The 18,626-nt window shown below is 40.7% G+C and overlaps 1 protein-coding gene across 1 annotated transcript in view; it reads left to right on the top strand.

Moving 5' to 3' along the window:
• The first annotated feature begins 17,700 nt into the window (after positions 1-17,700).
• Positions 17,701-18,626, top strand: part of LOC108051583 — a 1,013-nt gene continuing 87 nt past the window's right edge. The window contains exons 1-2 of the mRNA XM_017133721.2: positions 17,701-17,798; positions 17,858-18,626. The exon at positions 17,858-18,626 is cut by the window's right edge and continues 87 nt beyond it. Of these exons, the coding sequence (XP_016989210.2) occupies positions 17,786-17,798; positions 17,858-18,626 (782 nt within the window). The 5' untranslated portion in view covers positions 17,701-17,785. The remainder of the gene's footprint in view (positions 17,799-17,857) is intronic.

Raw genomic sequence — 18,626 nt, 5'->3', positions numbered from 1 at the left:
GAATGTTTTATAACGGAAAAATGTTCAAGGGATTTTTCGGAATTGCGTTCTGATTTTAATTAATTTAATATAGGAATTTATGTTAAACATTAAAACCATTGATTTTTATACAAAGTAGTAGAACAAAAAAATATGAATATAAAATATTTCTTTAAATGACTTAATCTTTAATTACTCTTTTTTATTGTTGTATATTGATCGCTAAATTGGCATGTCTTCATTTTAGTAAATCAAAATACAAATTTGCAATTCCCTGTATCGAGTTATAGAAGTCCATCTGTCTCAGCTTGCAATTTGGTAGATTGTTAACTGCACTGTCACTCGATGTTGGTCCATGTAATTTGTCTGCATACGCTTATCAGCAAACCAAAAGACAGACCGAAAGGCAAGCAAACCGAACCAAAACCCAGCCGAACCCTGTCCAAAGATAATTTCAACTCGCTATCAAAGTCCCGGCAAACAAACATTTGTCTCTGCCTGGTCAGCAGCAGAAACCGGAGGAGAAGGAGGAGTATTGCTCGAAGTGGAAGCCAGGAGAAGGCCCAAACCCAAGGACCACCACTGCAGTGGCTTTATCTTATCGGTTGCATTCCCAATTCCAATGCTCATTCCCCGATGATGACTTGAACGATTGCCCAAGGGACACTTGTTCCCAGGGTCTACAAATAGTGAGGAGAGGCGAAAGATAATGGAAGAGGAATGGCTGTTAGCTAATTGTCTAGTTATCTAAGCGGGGGGAGATCGTATAGTTTTGGAATTGGGTATTTTACTTATAAACTAAACAAGAACCATTTTTTAACTTAAATATCCCATTAGCTATAATCCAACTGGATTTTAATATACACTTTTTTATAAGATAATATATTTTAAGTAATTTCTTAACAAAGTAACATTTAATGTACTTGTCCCAAAAACTTAACCAAAACCATTCAATCATCCCTTGGGCACTTGTCTTCTTATCCTCGCTGCATTTGCCGATGCATTTCTGTTTGAGTCCCTCATAATTTCCACTTTGCGCTATCCTGTTTGCTGTTGGTGTGAAGCATTATCGCAGGTACTGAATCATCGAAAATTCTGGTACCCCCGACTATCTACACCTACATGTGCTGCTATCTGCATCCATGAGGTTGCCGAGTCCCAAAATCACTTGAAAGAGGCCTTTGCACGTGTGCATCGTGTGGAAATCTCTGTTGACATTCCAGGAACCCCCTGACCTTTTGATATTTCGCCGACACACCAACTGGGCTTCGGTTTCGCATTACCCACATTCAAGACTCTGTCCAAGATCACGTCGCTTCGTTTCCTTTCCGAAGGGATGTATTTTTGTTTGGCTTTAATAAGCGTTAAGTTGTCGGCCTCACACAAAACTGATTAAGGACAAATTGTATGCAGAAGGCGACTCAATTTTCCCTTTCCCACAGGCAAAGGATGTGGCTTCTGGTTCTACTGAATTTAGTGTGGCTGAGTTGGTCCCGCCCCGAGGCTCTTGATCGGCTGCAACAAGTGTTCAAATTAATGAGCCAAAGATTTGTTAATTTTCGTGGCTCATTTCGAAAAGCAAAGGAATGCACGCACAAACACTGGAAGAAATTGGAGAAAGAGACTTTTACACTTTAATGTTAATACATCCCTAAAAAAAATTGTTAAATTTTAAAGGAGGGAAAAATACTACTTAGTGACCCTTAAAATGCAGTTTCTCTGAGTGCATTCAGGGCAGAGGGCGTGGCATGCACGCATCGCATTAATCGCCGAGCAGGGCAAACAAACCACATAATGCCATCGCATCTTGCCTTCATTCCTCATCCTCGTCCACAAATCAGCCAGGGGCAAATGGGCAAGCCTTTGCCTGCGAGCATATTAATGAGTTTTGAGTTTAGATTGAGGAATGCCATGCATACAGCACCGTGGGCCGGGGGACGGGGGATCCCGAATCCGGGGACAGAGGTCGCGAGCAAGTGCAGACGTCTGCGATGATATGGAACCGGGCTGGGGAAGCCTCTGAGATCCCGGCATGTGGTATTTCCCCGGAGATCTGGGATCGCTGGGGTCGTCGTCTGTGGATCGGTGGTGGGTTTCAGGTTTATCGACACACCGGAGGGGGCCGATTATCTCGCCACCGATGAGGCATTTAATTATTCCAATTTGGCCTGGCAGGCACTTGTCGATTGTTTGGTATTTCCCCACCTCCACTCCGATATTTTTCCTGAATTCCATTTACATGTTTCTGTTTCTGTTTCTGTTGCTGGTTATGCCTCCTTGCAGCCCTTTCCATATCTTTATGTTCTTATGTAAGCTGATTAAAAAACGCTGATCGCTTGGCGATTCAGGGAAATCGCTTTTCCTATTAAGTATTATCAGTAGCTCGGGCTTTGGGTTCGATTCGGAGTTCAGTTCAGTTCATTTTGATGTAATCGCGTCGCACTTATCACCCAAGACTTAATAAATCGGAGTAAATATTTAGCCTGCATTAGGTCATCGTGGGCTGATAAAAACATGACCAAAAACAAGCACAAATATTGGGGTCCGACTTTTGCCTCAAGTGCAACGCGTGAGTTGAGCAAACATGCACCCAAGCCGAACGAAAGTCGATCCTCAAGTATGTTCATTCAAAGACCAAGACGTTTCAGTTCGACACAGGAAATGCATGCATGCCATAAGTCGGGGGACATCGTATTTTAGTTCAGCGAAAGTCGTTGATAAGAAATGTTATTCATGGTAATAGCAATGACGGAAAGTGTCCCAAGGAGCCGCACAGTGGAATCAGTTTGTAAAAGAAGATCATATATTATTTATTTGATCCTATTTTTTTCGTTTGCTAAATCTTGATCCACAGCCCATTTCAATGCAGAAAAATAATAAAAACCATGACAGGGTTTGGTTTTGCCACTTTATAACCTTCTTAATCTTCCGTCTTAGATAATATTATTATTATATTAGGCTCCACATAATCTTTTTAATAAAAGCTCTTCTGCAATTATTATGGAATAAATAATTAAAATAATATTAAATGAATTATACCAAACCTATCCCACTGTGCGTGTGCAGTCTACATTGATTCAACATCAACAAGTGGATCCACGCACACCGCTGCCATGAGTTGGAGTTTGGACAAAGGTACATACTGGTATATAAATTTAAACTGGTGTTTGTACACTAGTGTGTTTGCCTTCGGCCGGGCGAATTATGAAGTGTCATGTTTGTCAAGACCGAATCCATGTCCATGGCAATATGAAGTATCGAGTTACGTCCACAAGACCGTGCACTGTCTCTGAGGTTTTTGAATCGCCTCGGTTTGTTTCTCTTTCCCAGGCCGAAGAACTTTCGAGTGAAAGAAAATGAAAGATAGATTTGTGGTGTACCCGGAGAAGTCACGTCGTGACCCCAAGTCGGGTACCATTATGTTTTATGTCTGAACCCGACGGTCTGTGACAGTTTTATGGTGCATTTCGATTCGGACTCCGATTCTTTCGGGGCTCCATTTTAACACTTTACGAAATTTAATACAAGCCGCATTCATATGCATAATGTAATTCGAGATTTATTGTACGAGTATTGAGAACAGAACACCGCAGCCCGAATTTAAATGCGGCTGAGCCCACATAAATGCCAACGGGTCGGCGTGTCCAATTTTCGGTGCGATTAACGCTCAGAATGAAGCCCCAAAATCCCCGAACTCCTCCCTTTTCCGCCATACAAAATTCAGAGCTTAATTGGATCGGCTTTGTGTGTGTGAGAGAGTGCGGATAATAGACTGGAAATTATGTTTTTATTGAAATAAATTAAGTGCACGTGCGCTTATGTGGGCTGTCTGTCGGTCGGTCTGTGGAAGTTCACTCGATCAATTGGTCATTCCCAAGACCCGACGATGATAAGATGCCAACTGCCATAGTTTGCTGGACAGAGAGGCTGATGGGAACGGAAATAAATAGTTCTCTAATGCGCCCCTATGCCAGTGCAAATGTTAATCTAATCAAGTCTATTCTTCCATCAACAAAGAGCCCTGCAATTCAGAGAAGAAGGCAAAAATAATGAACCTAATTCTAGTGCTTTGCAGGCGCCTGAGAAAATAAACATATTAGTTGATTTAACTACACTAAAACTAATAAATAAATAATCTATAACGACTGTGGAAAAAAAATCAATTTAAGGCCAATACGTTTTTAACCCAAGATCAAAATATATTAAACTTCAGATTAAAACCATAAAGGCAATATATCAATTTTCCAACCAATTTCAAATCCATGCATAATGTATGCCTCATGTTTCGCATTCGCTCTTTCAAAACATTATTACCAACCCACATGTAAAAACAGATCGGGTCAGCACACCTTCCCCACAGGCAAAATGCCAGGAAAATATGTCCGACACGAAATTTATTTAATAATATAAACAAAATGTGCGCCAAATTGCGTAGCCAGGCAGCCGTGTTGCTGCAGTGGGTGTCTTGTCTGTGTGTAATGCCAATATCCCACCTTTACGGTGGCCAAAATGGCCAATGCAGTTTGCCTAGTTGGACATTAACAGGTCGTAAACCTTTTGGCGCGACCAAACAAAAGACAGGCGCTGAAACCACTTGGCACCACTCTCGAGCTCCCACTCCTCGGGGATCCAAGTCCCAAAGCCCAATCCCGAAATCTGAGCCAAGCTCACGATGCCCATAACAATAACAAAAAGGCTGGCTCTGTCAAATAAGTCCCAAAATAGCAACGCAAATTTGACCAGAGACATAAATAAGTTTTATTGTTGCTCGGCCACCGTAGTCATTTTGTCTTTTTCTCTACATTTTTCCTGTTTTTTTTTTCTCCAAATCGAGTGAGGGTGGTGGCTCAAACCACATGGCCAACGGGCGCCAACAAACGCTCAGTGGCAAACTATAAAACGTTTTTAGGGGGTTTCCATGAAAATAGGTTTTAATTAGTTTTTTATGCACCATGTTTATTAATAAATAATTAGAATAGCCAACTAATAATGTATTCGATTTTCCTATTAACTTGTATTGTAGGCTAACAATGTTTTAAAACCAGTGATTATATTGTGTTTTTAGTGCCAGTCTTCAATGCAACACACTTTTAAAATATAGTACTTTATTTTAAATTAGTGCCTTAGAAACTACGTCTTCTCCTTCTTAACTATTTTTGTTGAAATATATTGATTGAAATTAAACCTTATAAACCTTAGAATTGAGATTTAATTTTCAGTTGAAGCACCATAAAAATATTTAATTAAATGTCTAAAAAGTATTAATGAATATAAAATCAAATTTCGTATTATTTCGAATATTATTTCCTAAGTATTGCATGTGATAAAAAACTTCCACTAAATAAGATTTTGAATGGCTAAGACCCCACCTCAACCCCTTGTAGTCCCTCCACTGTTCGGAGTAGATGTGGAGCTTAGTTGTTGGTCCAAGCGGCCGAATGCTTTATTATTATTAAATATTACGTACGTTTGCTGTCTGTACATTTGTTTATTGGCTGGCCGCGGCGATCGCGCCTATAACCAATCGTCATAATTGAATTCCAGCGGCGGGCGTTACTCCAGCCAGTTACCGCTAGACAATCGCCCAGCCCTCTATAAATATATATATAGCATTATATATATTGATCTTCAGCGGTTGCGTGTTGCGGCGGCGCTGAGAATTTGATCGATTCGTTCGATTAGTTTGCGGAACATGCAATCGACACGCAGCATTCTCCTTCAATTGCTCGCCTTGGTTTGTGTTTCAATGTGAAAAAAAAACACAGAAAGAAACAGGTTAATATTAATTCAATTTCTGTGTCCATTGTTGATGACTGAATAATATTAATATATACTATAATTTCTCTTCAAACGGAAAAATAAGTAAGAAGCCGTGACAGACTGATGTTTATGCCATTTGGTGTTTGAAATGATCAAACATTTTTCTTGCTGTGCATGGTTACTGGTTGGGCAGGGATCTTAATAGATAGATCGATCGCTGCTCCGGGTGCTGCTGATTCAATTTACCCCACTGCAGTTGGGCAATTGAAAATTGGCTTATTCGAATGCCGGACAGCTCGGTTTGGGTCAAATGACAACTCGTAATGTCGGACAATTAATATCGCCGCATGTACAGCAAGGTGTGACCAGTAAGGGTCAAACTCGCTTGTCTGGATTACTAGGAAATGGTTAGTTTCAAATAATGGAGAGGGAAAAGTGGAGTAATTGCTACAGAGACATGAGCCAATACAAGAAATTTACAAGGTTTGATTGGTCGTTAGAGCATTAGATACTGTGATATAATCTTTAAATATCTTAAAACTGAGGCTAAAATATCTTTACTTTACAAATGATATTTCCTAATCATAGGAACTTACCAAAGTCTTAGCCATGTTCCCATTATTGACAAATTGATTTTTGCTCAACAAAGTAAGATGGGATGGTGGACCATTAATAATCAGCAGAAAGTAGAAAAACTGTGTTCTAAACTAAGTTTAGAATTAAACTTCCCTTGCTCGAGTGACATACAACGAATTTCCCACCGAAGTAATAGTCAGAAACCTTTTTTTCTTTGAAACCCATTGCCCGAACAATGGAGGAGCTTAAATTACAATCCCCCAGGCAGAATGAGCAGCCCACACACACGACATGGGACGACCTCTCCGAAAGCGGCAACTATGCAACTGGAGCAACTGCAGCCCATCAGCTTTTCCGCCTGACACCGACATGCAAAGAGATCGAGTTGGGGGTCACTGCCTCGTTTTACAAGGCATTCAAAAGGAGATTTGAATATTTTAGGAGGCACACGGCGACATTTCAATGGACAACAAGTGCCACGCAGCCCCATGACGACAAATGGCAGAGGACCAAGAAGAAGCACTGGGCGAACAGAATGGGAATCTCAGTTTAAAATGTAAATTCCAGTTTATTCTGAATACTGCTTCTAAGAGTAAATAATCTACGTTGTTTTATATTTATTTCGGAAATTTAAGGAGAAGGTCTAACTAGTTTTTCAATAAATCTTAGATAGTATCACCTTGGAATCAGATCATTCTTAAACTTAACTTTACCCTTCACTTTTATCAAAACAAGATTTTGTTGAATATTAATAATTAGTATAGATGGAAATCGTTAGATTTTAGAGAGTTACGGAAATATCTTCTCAATTTTTCTTGGTGTAATCCCGATCCCGGGGCTCCAACTCTGGATCTCCGACTGGGGGTCTTGTGGTGGAGCGACCCGGTCTGCAGGTGGTCGGCGTACAACTCTATTTTTTATTTTGTCGCGCTCGCCGAAGTCAGTTTGCAGCGGTGGTCGCTCGTTTATTAGCCTGGCTGGCTGGCTGGCTGGCTGGCTGGCCATTGGCTACCAAACCCAAGCACCAAGCACCAACAACACTAGTGGACTGGGACCTCCTAACTCCGAACCACCGGCATTTCGGCTTTGCATCGACATCGTGCATAGAATGCATCGCATACTTCGCAGATACAGATGGCAGGCGGCATACTGTATCTGTATCTGGATCGCAGATCGTCTGCCCGGTTGGCTGGTGGCTGCATTTTATGCACCTTTTGGTATGTTCATTGTGAATTTATTGGACTCGATTTTATCGCTCAAACAAATGTTGCATTTTACAAGTGGTTCAAGTGCCTGCCAACGTTAGCTTAAAGACGGCGCTTATTAATGAGCCGGGAGTTGGTAGTATCTGGTATCTGGAACTTGGGGAGCGTGCTGCCCGAGATCTGCAAACTGAAAAGCGGAAAAAAACTGGCGCTCGATGCCAGCGGGAGTTTTGTCTTTTTGGACTGGATTGGGAGGGGAGTGCCGCTTTCGTGGGCTTTTGGCCAAGTTGCGCCAAACAAATTGCGTCAATCAGTCAGGGGTAGTCAGTCAGTCAGGCCGCACAATTAATATCAAATTAAGCCGCTGGCCAAAAATCACGCAAATTACTGCTGAGCCACATAAGCAGGAAACCCAGCAAGATTCGTCAACATCAAAAATAAATATATCAAATTAAAATCATCGAAAGTGTTTCAGAAGTTAAAGGCAATCACTGTCATATTAATAACATTAGGTAATAGCTTAATGAAATTGTTTTTATATTTATATGATTTGTATATTACTTCATATGACTTGTTAAGAAAAGGAGAAAATAACCAACTGTTATATATTGTATGAAACAATTTCATTGAGAATAACTAAAGCCACCAAGTGAATTGCCTTAAGTGTACTCGTTAGATTCCTCGTTAGACCTTTGCTTTCTGCTTCCCAATTACACCTATCAATCAATTTGGACATGGCACAACTTTCAAATTAACCCGCAATCGAAAGAAAATCAATAGCGATTCGAATTCCCACTTTTCCATTTCGATGGACTCACGCAATGAACCAATGAACCAGGACACAATAAGGGGCACCTGCGATGATTAGGGGCAATCAAAAGTGTTTAACACACAAACCGCGATTACACTGACAAAGATCGGAAACATAAACTCTCAAATATAACAATGGAAGAGAATATATTATTGTATTTTACGATCGGAGGTGTGTCATTGAAAGAGTGATGAAATTGTTATGGCCAGGTAGAAATCCTTGCACAAAGCCTTTTTTATTTAACGACTGATTGCCTGTAGAATGTTAATTATGAAACAGGAAGCAATGGTATTTAAAATCAAGAAGTGTAGATATTAGCTTAGGTATAGTCCTAATGTTATTATATATTACTATACATACCTTTGTATTAAAAAGCTTAGCTTAGAAACACTTGGTTGTCAATTTTTATCCAAATATTATTATATTTTCAGTGTTTCCAATCGATATTAGCTATTATTTTCTTGTGTTAGTGGGACCAAAACATCAATCAAACTAAATCGATTGGTCAATGGGTCACCATCGTACTCAAGGCGGGTTCACTTGTCACTCGCAAGTGCGTCGAATGTCACCTAAAAAAGGGGAGGGTGGATATATATTAGGGGGGAGGGACTGAGAGGCAGGCAAATTGCTGTCACAAGCGCCAAATTATATGCACTCGCCCAGTGGCTTTTGGACTTAATCGAAGACGAACATCTAATTGACATAAAGCCGACATGCTAAACGACAACGACATCGGCCTCCGTTGGAGCTTAGCTAATGATGACTCTGTTGGTGTTGCTGCTGGGTTGTTGCAGTTGGTGTTGCTGCTGGGTTGTTGCTGTTGTCGCTGCTACAACATTGCTGCTGCGTACCACGACGACGACATCGCATATCTCACATCTTTTGCCGATATTTATGGGCCCGGGTCGAAAGTTCAAACGCTGCCAACGACAACGAGCCAGAAAGGAAGAAGGCAGAGAGTTCGGTTTAATCAAGGCCCCTGCAAAGTCGATTAATTAGAGACTTACGAGGTGAGGCATGAGCTGCACGTACACAGGTGCGAACCTGCGGATTCTCCCGGAGTGAAAGGTGCCTAGAAGCTTCGTCTTTCGACTCTTTGGCCCTCGGCCATGTCAAACCGGACAGACACCCATCAAGCAGGCTGAAATGAGCGAAAAGAAGGAAAAGAAGAAGGAAAATAGCACCTGACAGCCAAGCCACAGCCGTCAACAATATCCATCTGAAAGAGGTCATAAAGCAAACAGTTTAAGGTGAAAGGTGCTCGGCGGACATGAAACATGCAACACTGCCAGCTTACCAAAAAAAGGAACGTAATTTCGGAGATCGAAGGTGGAAATACCCTTGGAAAGCTTTTATTATCATTCTTTATTTGTCATATTCTTTAAGAAATGATTTACTCAAGGTATCAGTGCTAAAAATGCCTAAAAAACGTATTTTAAAAATTTTTGAGCCAAGGAGAAAAGTAAGTGGACTGTTCTTCATTCTTGCATCTGCCATTTTAAATACTTTGCATTCGCAAGTGTATTTTCGGCACTACAGGTGGCAGAATTTCTTTCTTCCTGGCTATATAAACCCTTTCGGGAAAACTACCATACCCTTTTTGCGCTTATAATAAACTTCGCGAAAGAAATATGTCTGAAAATGGCTTGGCTATAATTAATTTGCTGAGCTGGCTGTTTGGGTATTGCTGTTATTGCTGCTGGCAGACAAAATCAAAAAAGTCACTTATGACTGACACTTTGCATATGAGGCGGTAAAGTTCCCCTCCCGCTATCCCCCCTCCATACCCCTCAACCACCTGTGGAGCGGACTGAAGATGAAGATGACTACCCAGACATGCAGTGACTTATGATTTTTCAGTGGAATCTCCACTCTTTTTTTCGCCAGCCCCGCCGATGATTTACAGAAAAAGTTACGAGCGTTTGATTTACGATCGAGGGAGAGGCTGCAAGAGTTTTGGGGCGTACTGCCGCTGATGGATTTGTCAAGTTTGTGGGTCAAGAGTTGCTACTTTTGCTGCCGGGGCGCTGGATTTCCGCCAGCCGATGATTACTCAAAATCGCAGCTCTGGCGAAAATTCGCAGCCGTAGTTTAGGAGTTCGTGTGAACACAGGCGGCAACTAATTGCGACAACTGCAGCAGCCAGCAGCTGACAAAAAGATATAGCATTCTTGCAAATAAAAGAAAAGAAAACCAGTTGAGCAACTCGAAAAGTCAGACGCCGTCGCTGATTGACTGCCAGATGACCCGATGACCCCCGCGATAAAATAACTCCTCGTGTGTGACAAGGTGTCGAATCAGTAAAATAGGCGCAGAAGCCATATGTCTCGGGAATGACACGATATTTCGGAGATGGAAGTGTGATATATGAGTATAGGAGTATCCAATAAAATTAAAATGACAAATCACGTTGAAAGTAAACCTTAGATTGTATTGGAAATAGTCCATTTAAATAACTTGAGTTAGGGTATGACTTCTTTAGTTTCATAGTGCATCTAAATTATTATCTCAATTAGATTTTAGAGGTATATTCTCTTATACACTCTACACCTTCAAAGCTTTCTCAGTGTCTTAATGTTTTAATGTAATAATAATGAAAACATTAACTAGGGCTTTTTAAAATTGTTGTTTACAACTCTTGGCCAACAATATCATTTGGCTTGAATGTCACCGGCAGGCAATTAAAATATTTCAACATTGTTTTCCATTTGTTTATCTGTGTCGCCCTATGACCGAAGACAAGAATGTTGGCTGCTTGTTGGCCAAAGCCAACACTCCACCTGTGTTTCCATTTTTCTATTTTATTTTTTTGCATTTTGCTGGCTGGCTTTTGGCATGCGACCTGACGTCGAGATGCTGGCTCTCCAGAGAGCCCGTAAATCATTGGAGTACGGAACACGGGGCAGTATGAGGAATTCGGATTTGGATTCGGAGTGGGGTCTCGAGTGGATCGAGTGGCGATCGGGAGATCGAGAGGCGGCTGCCCGGCTGCTGCGGTTGCATGCGCGATTTTGGACCAGTCATGGCTCAGGTTGCATATAAATGGAGCTTAATGAGCTCGTGCCAAATAGAATTGTCAGCGGGCTAACTCCCATGCAGAGAGCAAAATATGGCACTTTATTTAAAACTCGTTTACAAGAATGGTTCGTTAAGTTTTTGAAAAAAAATTATTTAATCCATTAAATTAGGTCATTTTCTTTTTAATCACTCAGTATTTAAAAATGATGTTAAATAAATTTAATTTTATTGCATGGGTATAAAAGCTTTTATTTTATAAAACATTTAATGCCTTAAAAAACCTGCAATGCCAGTTTATAATAATAATATTAATACAAGATTTAATTTAATATTTAATATTTTGTAATAAGGCGAGGACACTAAACCCTTTTTTCCAGTGCAAGTTCGTGTTACACTCAAATTGTTGTTAGAATTCCGCAATTTAGCGGTTTTATAGCCGCGCTTTTGATTCGATCACGAACCCATAAAGCAAATACATATTTCAACTAAAAGCCAAATATGGAGAGACGCAAATTTTCTTCTGCAAAGGGGCGAGGCAGGTGCAGATTTTATTTCGGCTTTCCCACGCGCCTAGAGTCGATTTTTTGAAGGAGTATCCAAGGGGGCTCCCCGCTATTGTTTCGGGTGCAATCTGCCATCTTGGCAGTTGGTCCACACTAACAAGCTGCCGAACGGTCCGCAGTTCCACCTTTATTATTTTTAATTGGACTGATTTCCCGCTACAGATACATTTGTATCTGCGCGTGCGCAGCGTTGACATATGGCATCCACTCGAGCGCCGATCCAATCATCCTAGGCCATCACCCATCGACGTCCGCAAAACAAGACGCGACTGTACAGCCAGGCAGCTGGCCAAGGACCAGGAATCGGAATCGGAATCGGAGTCATCTTGACCAGCTGTGTGGCTCCTCTCGCCGCGATCGGGAGGCCAAGGGTTGTCGTTCTGGGTTGGCAGGGTTGCTGCCACAAACTTTTCCCACGATTGCGTCAGCATCAGCTGCACTTTTGCGCGCTGTTTTTATATGGGTGCACTGAAGGAAAATTCACTATGAAATCGAAAAAAAGATTAAACATGAAATGTTATTCTAAATGTAACAAAACTTGAAATACACAAGTTAAAACGCTATACTTCCAGACACCTTATTTAGAGATTTAATTATATTAACTATTTAGTATTAAAATTATTTTTTAAATATACCACTTCATACTCATACATATTAATATTAGTTAATTACAGGGAAATTACCATATTTACTTTACCTTTAGTTTTGTATTCTTATTATAATTGAATACAAACTTTTAATATGTAACTTTAAGCCTATTTTTGTCAGTGTACTCTATTTGATTTTGCTTTTTTCGCGATTGTTTTTTGCGCCGCCTGGGGAGTCCTGGCGAACGTCCTTCGTGTTGAAGAAGAAACCGACAGGGGCTGTGGCAAGCGGCAACCTCAATTAGGGGTTGTCATCTGCCCGGATCTCGATAAAGGAGTCGCTGACATACTGCGACATTGTGACGTCACAATGTGATTCACCGCATTGTGATTTCCCAGATATTTGCATTCATCCAGGGCCCAGGTGTTTAGAGGCAGGACTCGACGCCTTCCAGTCAGCGAACGCCTTTGTCCTCCGCTTGACTTGCCACAAAGGATCCCTCTTTATCGACGGGGAAACGCCTTTAAAATGGGTGTTCCTGTTTTGCCCCGTGGGTAAAAGCCATGAGTTGAACCTAGATTATGTGGGCATATTATTGTTATTGATTACTAACCGATTAGGCCTATTAAGACCCATGGGATATTTCAGCTTTATAGTTTTCTACTTATTTTAGAACAGTCGTATAAAAGACTTTCTTAAAAGTATTTATCACCATTTTAAATCTTTATTAAAATTGTTTGCAAAATAATATTAAAAATTATTTGATTTTAAAATAGCCAAAACAGTCATGTGCATTTTGCTAAAGCTTTAATGTAAACTTTAAAAAATTCTCTGAAATGACCTCATGGCTACTCCGCTGTCATCAATCAGCTTTAATTTTGTAAATACATTTTTAATTCAATTATTACCTGCATTATTCATTGCCTTGAGTAAATAGATTAATAAATGGCCATCCGCCAGGCTGAAGATCAGCCAAAACTGTCATCGATCTTTCTCCGATTTTCTCCGCGAAAAAAAAACTGTCAAACGGCAGCTCCATTGCCGAGTTGTTAATCAGCCGAATCAAAAGTGTGCCAGCCATTTAGACATTGTAGTCGGCTCAAGGATTTTGACAGCTAAGCTGACATGCAGAAAAGCGAGGGGCCAGAAAAGAAACAAATCCATAAGTCAGGCGGAGATGCAGGGAACACATGTCGGGTGTCTCGCAGTTTCACGAGTGTATGACTGGCAACCAACCAGGTGAATATGCCAAGCTCAAGCCCAGTGCTCAAAATGCAATGAAACAATCAATCAAAGCGCTGAAAGAGGCTTGTCGAGCGGATCGGAGCGTAGAGTATATGGCTTGAGAGCTATAGTAATGGGCCTGGCCGCCCGTCTAACGGTGGAACTGCGCACAAAAGGCACAAAATCAAATTACCGGCAATGATTAATCAATCAGCACGGACACACTGCTTTTCTGAGATACACAAAACGAATATCAAGCTCAAACATCCCATTCCCATATATGTATGCTGGCGATACACTCTTGAAAAAATTAGTAAATCTGTTAATTAATAGAACGATTTACAATTGAAACCGTTAATACGTTTTTCAATCTAATAAATTAATATTTAACAAGATATAAAAGTAAGCAAGAAGGGTAGAAATGTTTGAAAAAATATTGATTACAAAAATTAAGTTTCCATCAGGATTTCTTAGTTCTGGATCTAAAAACGCAATCACTTTTAAACTTTCAGAAGTTTTCAATATACAAGAATAATACATACTAACTTACTTCTTTAGTTTTATTTAGGATTACATATTTGCTAACATTTTAAAAAGTCATTAAATACTATAACATCATTAAAAAAAGATTTTCCCATTGGAAAATGATGCAAAACTTAACTAAAATTCTAGCTGTCCTCTTGTTTTTTTTTTTCTGAGTGGTCATAAAGCCACCACATGAACACGATCTTTGCCGCTGGTCTCGTCTGGACCCGCTGATTGTGGGTGTGTGTCCGAGTGTGTGTCCGAGTGTGTGCCGGCCAAGTGGGTGCGTTCTCGCAGCTGGATACCCGGCGTCCAAATCCGCGTCCAAGTCAAAGCCGAACTGCCAGCAATCACGATCCAGGTCCAGAGCCGAAGCCAAAGCTAAAGATACAGCAGCACACACCTGCGAACTCTCACTGCCCGCAGTCCCCTGGGCACTCCCCGAAACACATGCCACAACCCCATGAAGGCCCCCAACGCAAGCCCCCATCCCATATACCATACACCATATACCATATACCATACCATATCGTATCCACGTGTGCGTTCTGCCCGCCGTCTGGCCATCGGCAATAGCAAAAGCAATAGCAATAGCAATCCCAATACCCAATACCAAATGAAACTTCAAATCAATGCTCCTAGTCGCAGGCTCCTTGTGGCGGCTTCTTCCCAAAAAGGTTTGTGCTCAGCGATCGTGCCAAAAATGGGTTTGCAACTGGAATTCGCTTTTAGCCAAGCAACATACTCGAACGTGTGGGGACCAGGTTCAGCATCTCAGATCCAGCTCTAGCACCAATTGATGCACTCCAAGAAAATATTGTGTAGTGTTCAATTTTTTAGTTTTACACCATTTCATTCTTTTGAGGATGGTGGTCCACTTTGAATTTTGAATTCGATGATGCAAAAATATTAAGATAATTCTTTCTTCGAGTGTAAGACCTCTGGCAGATCTGCCAAACTCCCAAGTGCAGGTGGCGATTGGCCAAGACTAAAACTGAGATCGAAAGACCAGCTGGTGTGAACAGCTAGAAAGTTTTAGTGCCACCATGCCCCTCCACTGCCTATCACCTGGCATCCTGAGATCGTGAGAATCAGTGCGGCAGCGCGAAATTTATTTGTGTGCTGGCCAAAACAAATGCCGCGTGATTTCAATTTATGGCCATCTAATGAAAATTTGACAAATAGCAAATGGGCAAGCTCTGGGTTCGGGGCCAATAACATACATCATGATCATGATCACTGGCGAAAAAGGCACTTCCGTCAATTGATTGAAGTGCCTGGGTCTGCCTGGGATGCATACAGTCTTAAAACCTAGGAAATCGCAGATCTCGAGCAGGCTGTCAAAGTCCCCGCATCAAGTTGTTGGCTGCTCCGATTTATGTCTGCCCGATGGAGTCAAAGTCGTGACCCGCGAACATTGAACTCCCAATGAACCGATCTTGTCTACTGTGCAGCTTAAATTATGTGGATTCCAGTTTGAGTTTTCACTGAGGAAATAGATATGAGCTTAATAATGCTATTAAGGTGCCTCAAACGTTGAAGTAACTTATATTATTACAGTTTCTCTATAGATAAAATAACAAACAAAAAGAACGATTTATTGAATACCATTCCGCTTTTAAAAGCTTTAAATTGTATCTATAAAATCTATTTGTATCTGTTAATCTTTTTACAGAATTAAAAAAAGCAATAAGTCATTATTTAAGTCAATATTAAGGAGTATTGAGTTTTAATTACATTTTCTTAATTTTCATTTAAAAGGTTCCTTGAACTTTTTTTCTGGTAGTATTTGTGATACAATCCATCTAGTTTGGGTGATTTTTATTGGACTTCAGAAAAGTCCTCAATAACAATCCCAAATAATACCTTTTCCTTCAGTGTTTAGATGAAATATAAGCCATGAAATATAAAGAACAAGTTATTGGTCGATTGTTTAGCGATCTTACCTTGGCTACCACAGTGCAACTAACTGCGGACTTGAGATTTTTGGCACCCAAAGGCAGCGCCACACATTTAAGCGAAGTGAATTAGAAATCCGCCTGCACGAAGTGCAATTTTCAGGCAGTCAGCCCGAAAGTGTTATTACTGTGGGAGCTGTTCAACATAATGAAGCCATTGCCATGGGCAGACCGTTGAACAAAAATCAAAAAAGAGACCCCGAACCATTGTCAATCATATTTAAGAGTTGATTTTCCCACATTTTATGCCCCGCTGATCGCGTTTTGGTCCGACTCCTCATGGGAAAATCAGTGAGTTGGCTTCGCCTAGTTGCGCAACAATTATTTGACTCTGGTTTCGAGCCCTCTGAATACAGGGTCTGTAGGGTCCGAACACCTCCTACAAGGTTGCGCTCCGCTGAACCCCCTACCAAAAAGTTATGGAAAATCAGCCTAGTCACTTTTTGGGGTTGCAACTGCTCAGTGCTACCATAAAGTACTACTGTTTTTTTTTACCTTCACGGTTATTATCTAGTCCAGAACGGAAGTGCGCTTCTTGAGATCTTCCGACCAACTTTTTCACACATTCGCCTGGAAGCACAGGTGTTTCTGGGAAAATATGCCAAAACATTGGAAACAATGTGCATATGTAAATTTTGTTTTTATTTTGAGCGGAAATTAGGTGGACATGCTCGATTGGGTTAAGGGAAATTGGTTTTGAATTCGATTTCACGATATGACTTTCATTGCCTGTAAATTCTACTTAACTGGATAGTTAATTCAATTTAATTAAGGGAAAAAAATGACATAAAGTTATATTTATATTTAACTACTGTTTTAAAAACTTTAGGCATGTGTTCCTTTAGTTCACATAACTGTTTCTGCACTTAATAAAGTGATATTCGAATTTTAGACATTTTTTTCGTATAAGAAAATTTCCCTTCCTTGCAATTTATTTTATTTTACACTTTGTTTACACAAGTTATTCGGCGACATCTAGTGTTGGTTACTGGAACTTGCTAACTCAACTCTGCTTTCTTACAACAGATGGCAGTAACATTTTTTTCTATACAGAAAATTTTGATCTAACACTGTGTGTTTTCTTTAGTAATTTGTGGATGACTTTTAATGGCTTGGCCGTGAGGTACAATTATTTTTAAAAACAAATATTTATAAGATTTCATCGAACTGTGGCGGATATCTGAGAAATCTATAAAGAAGCGAAAATGATCCAAAGTCAAAAAAGGTTTCCGCGGGAAACAGAGTTTAGGGCTACTAGCCCACAGGAATAATGGTTCTTAAAATACAAATTATAGTACCGCTTAAGGTTAGTAATGATGATATTCACAAGATTTAAAGTAAAGCTTAGTGCTTTGGTTATAAGCTATCAAAATAAATAATAATTTTACCAAAGCGCAATCACATCTCCAATTTGTACTATTTAAACGATAGTTATCGATAGGCGCATATCGCAACCAGCTGCTTGGATCATGATACTTTCCCCCCGCGATAACAATAGCCACGCCGTCGCTAAAATGTGCAGCCTAGGAAACGATACAATATTATTTTGTCATTGAACGAGGGTTGCTATTGTAAACAATGGACATTAAAAGTAAGTAAAACGTTATTAAGATTTAACCAAATCTGACAATTACACTACCTAAACACCAGCTTATGAAAAGAGGTGGAATGCCAGATACACCCAGATGTTGCTATCACTTTACAGTGAACGACAAGCTGATTTCCGAGATCCAAACAGAAAGATCAAAGATGTCTGGGGCGAAATGGTCGTCGTTATGCGAAATCAGGGAATGCTAGACGTTGATGCCGTTCAGCTGGATCGGAAATTCAGGAACCTGAAAAAAACGTATTACTGCATAAGAAACAAGCATTTGGCTAAAGGTCCGCAATTCCATCCCAACTGGCAGTTTTACGACGAGATGTCGTCGATTCTAAAGGATGAACCTGCCCCATCGCAACTCTTCACCATGGATGATTTCTCGGCTATGAGAACATTCCTATGCGACGATGATACTTCGGGCAATATGGTATTCAACAATATGCAGGAAGGCAGGATGCTATCTTTGGGCACGGTCAAACAAGTCATTCCCCGGCCAGTTCGTCCATATCGAAAACGAAAGTCGGAGGATGCAGGACAACTCAGGATGCAGAAAATCCGGAGTTACAAGTTGCGAGCGGAACCACCAAGGGAATTGGATCACATTCCGGTCGTTAATGCCGCAGAGCCCGAGACCAATGATTTGGGATCCAAAGATGAGCTGTCTATTGGAAGCATGGAGGAGGCATTGAGGCACATGAGAGCCCTACAGGAGTACGCAATGATCCAGGATAACTTTCGGGCAATCGGATTGCTCATGCAGGCGGAACAAGCCATCCAATACCCGCCCAAAACCGACGACTTCAAAGAGGAAGAAACGTA

This window comes from Drosophila rhopaloa, unplaced genomic scaffold, assembly GCF_018152115.1.
Source record: "Drosophila rhopaloa isolate 14029-0021.01 unplaced genomic scaffold, ASM1815211v1 contig_159, whole genome shotgun sequence".
In the NCBI taxonomy this organism is placed as follows: domain Eukaryota; kingdom Metazoa; phylum Arthropoda; class Insecta; order Diptera; family Drosophilidae; genus Drosophila; species Drosophila rhopaloa.
The sequence above is the reverse complement of the archived record's forward strand: the minus strand, read 5'-3'. Positions and strand labels throughout refer to the sequence as shown.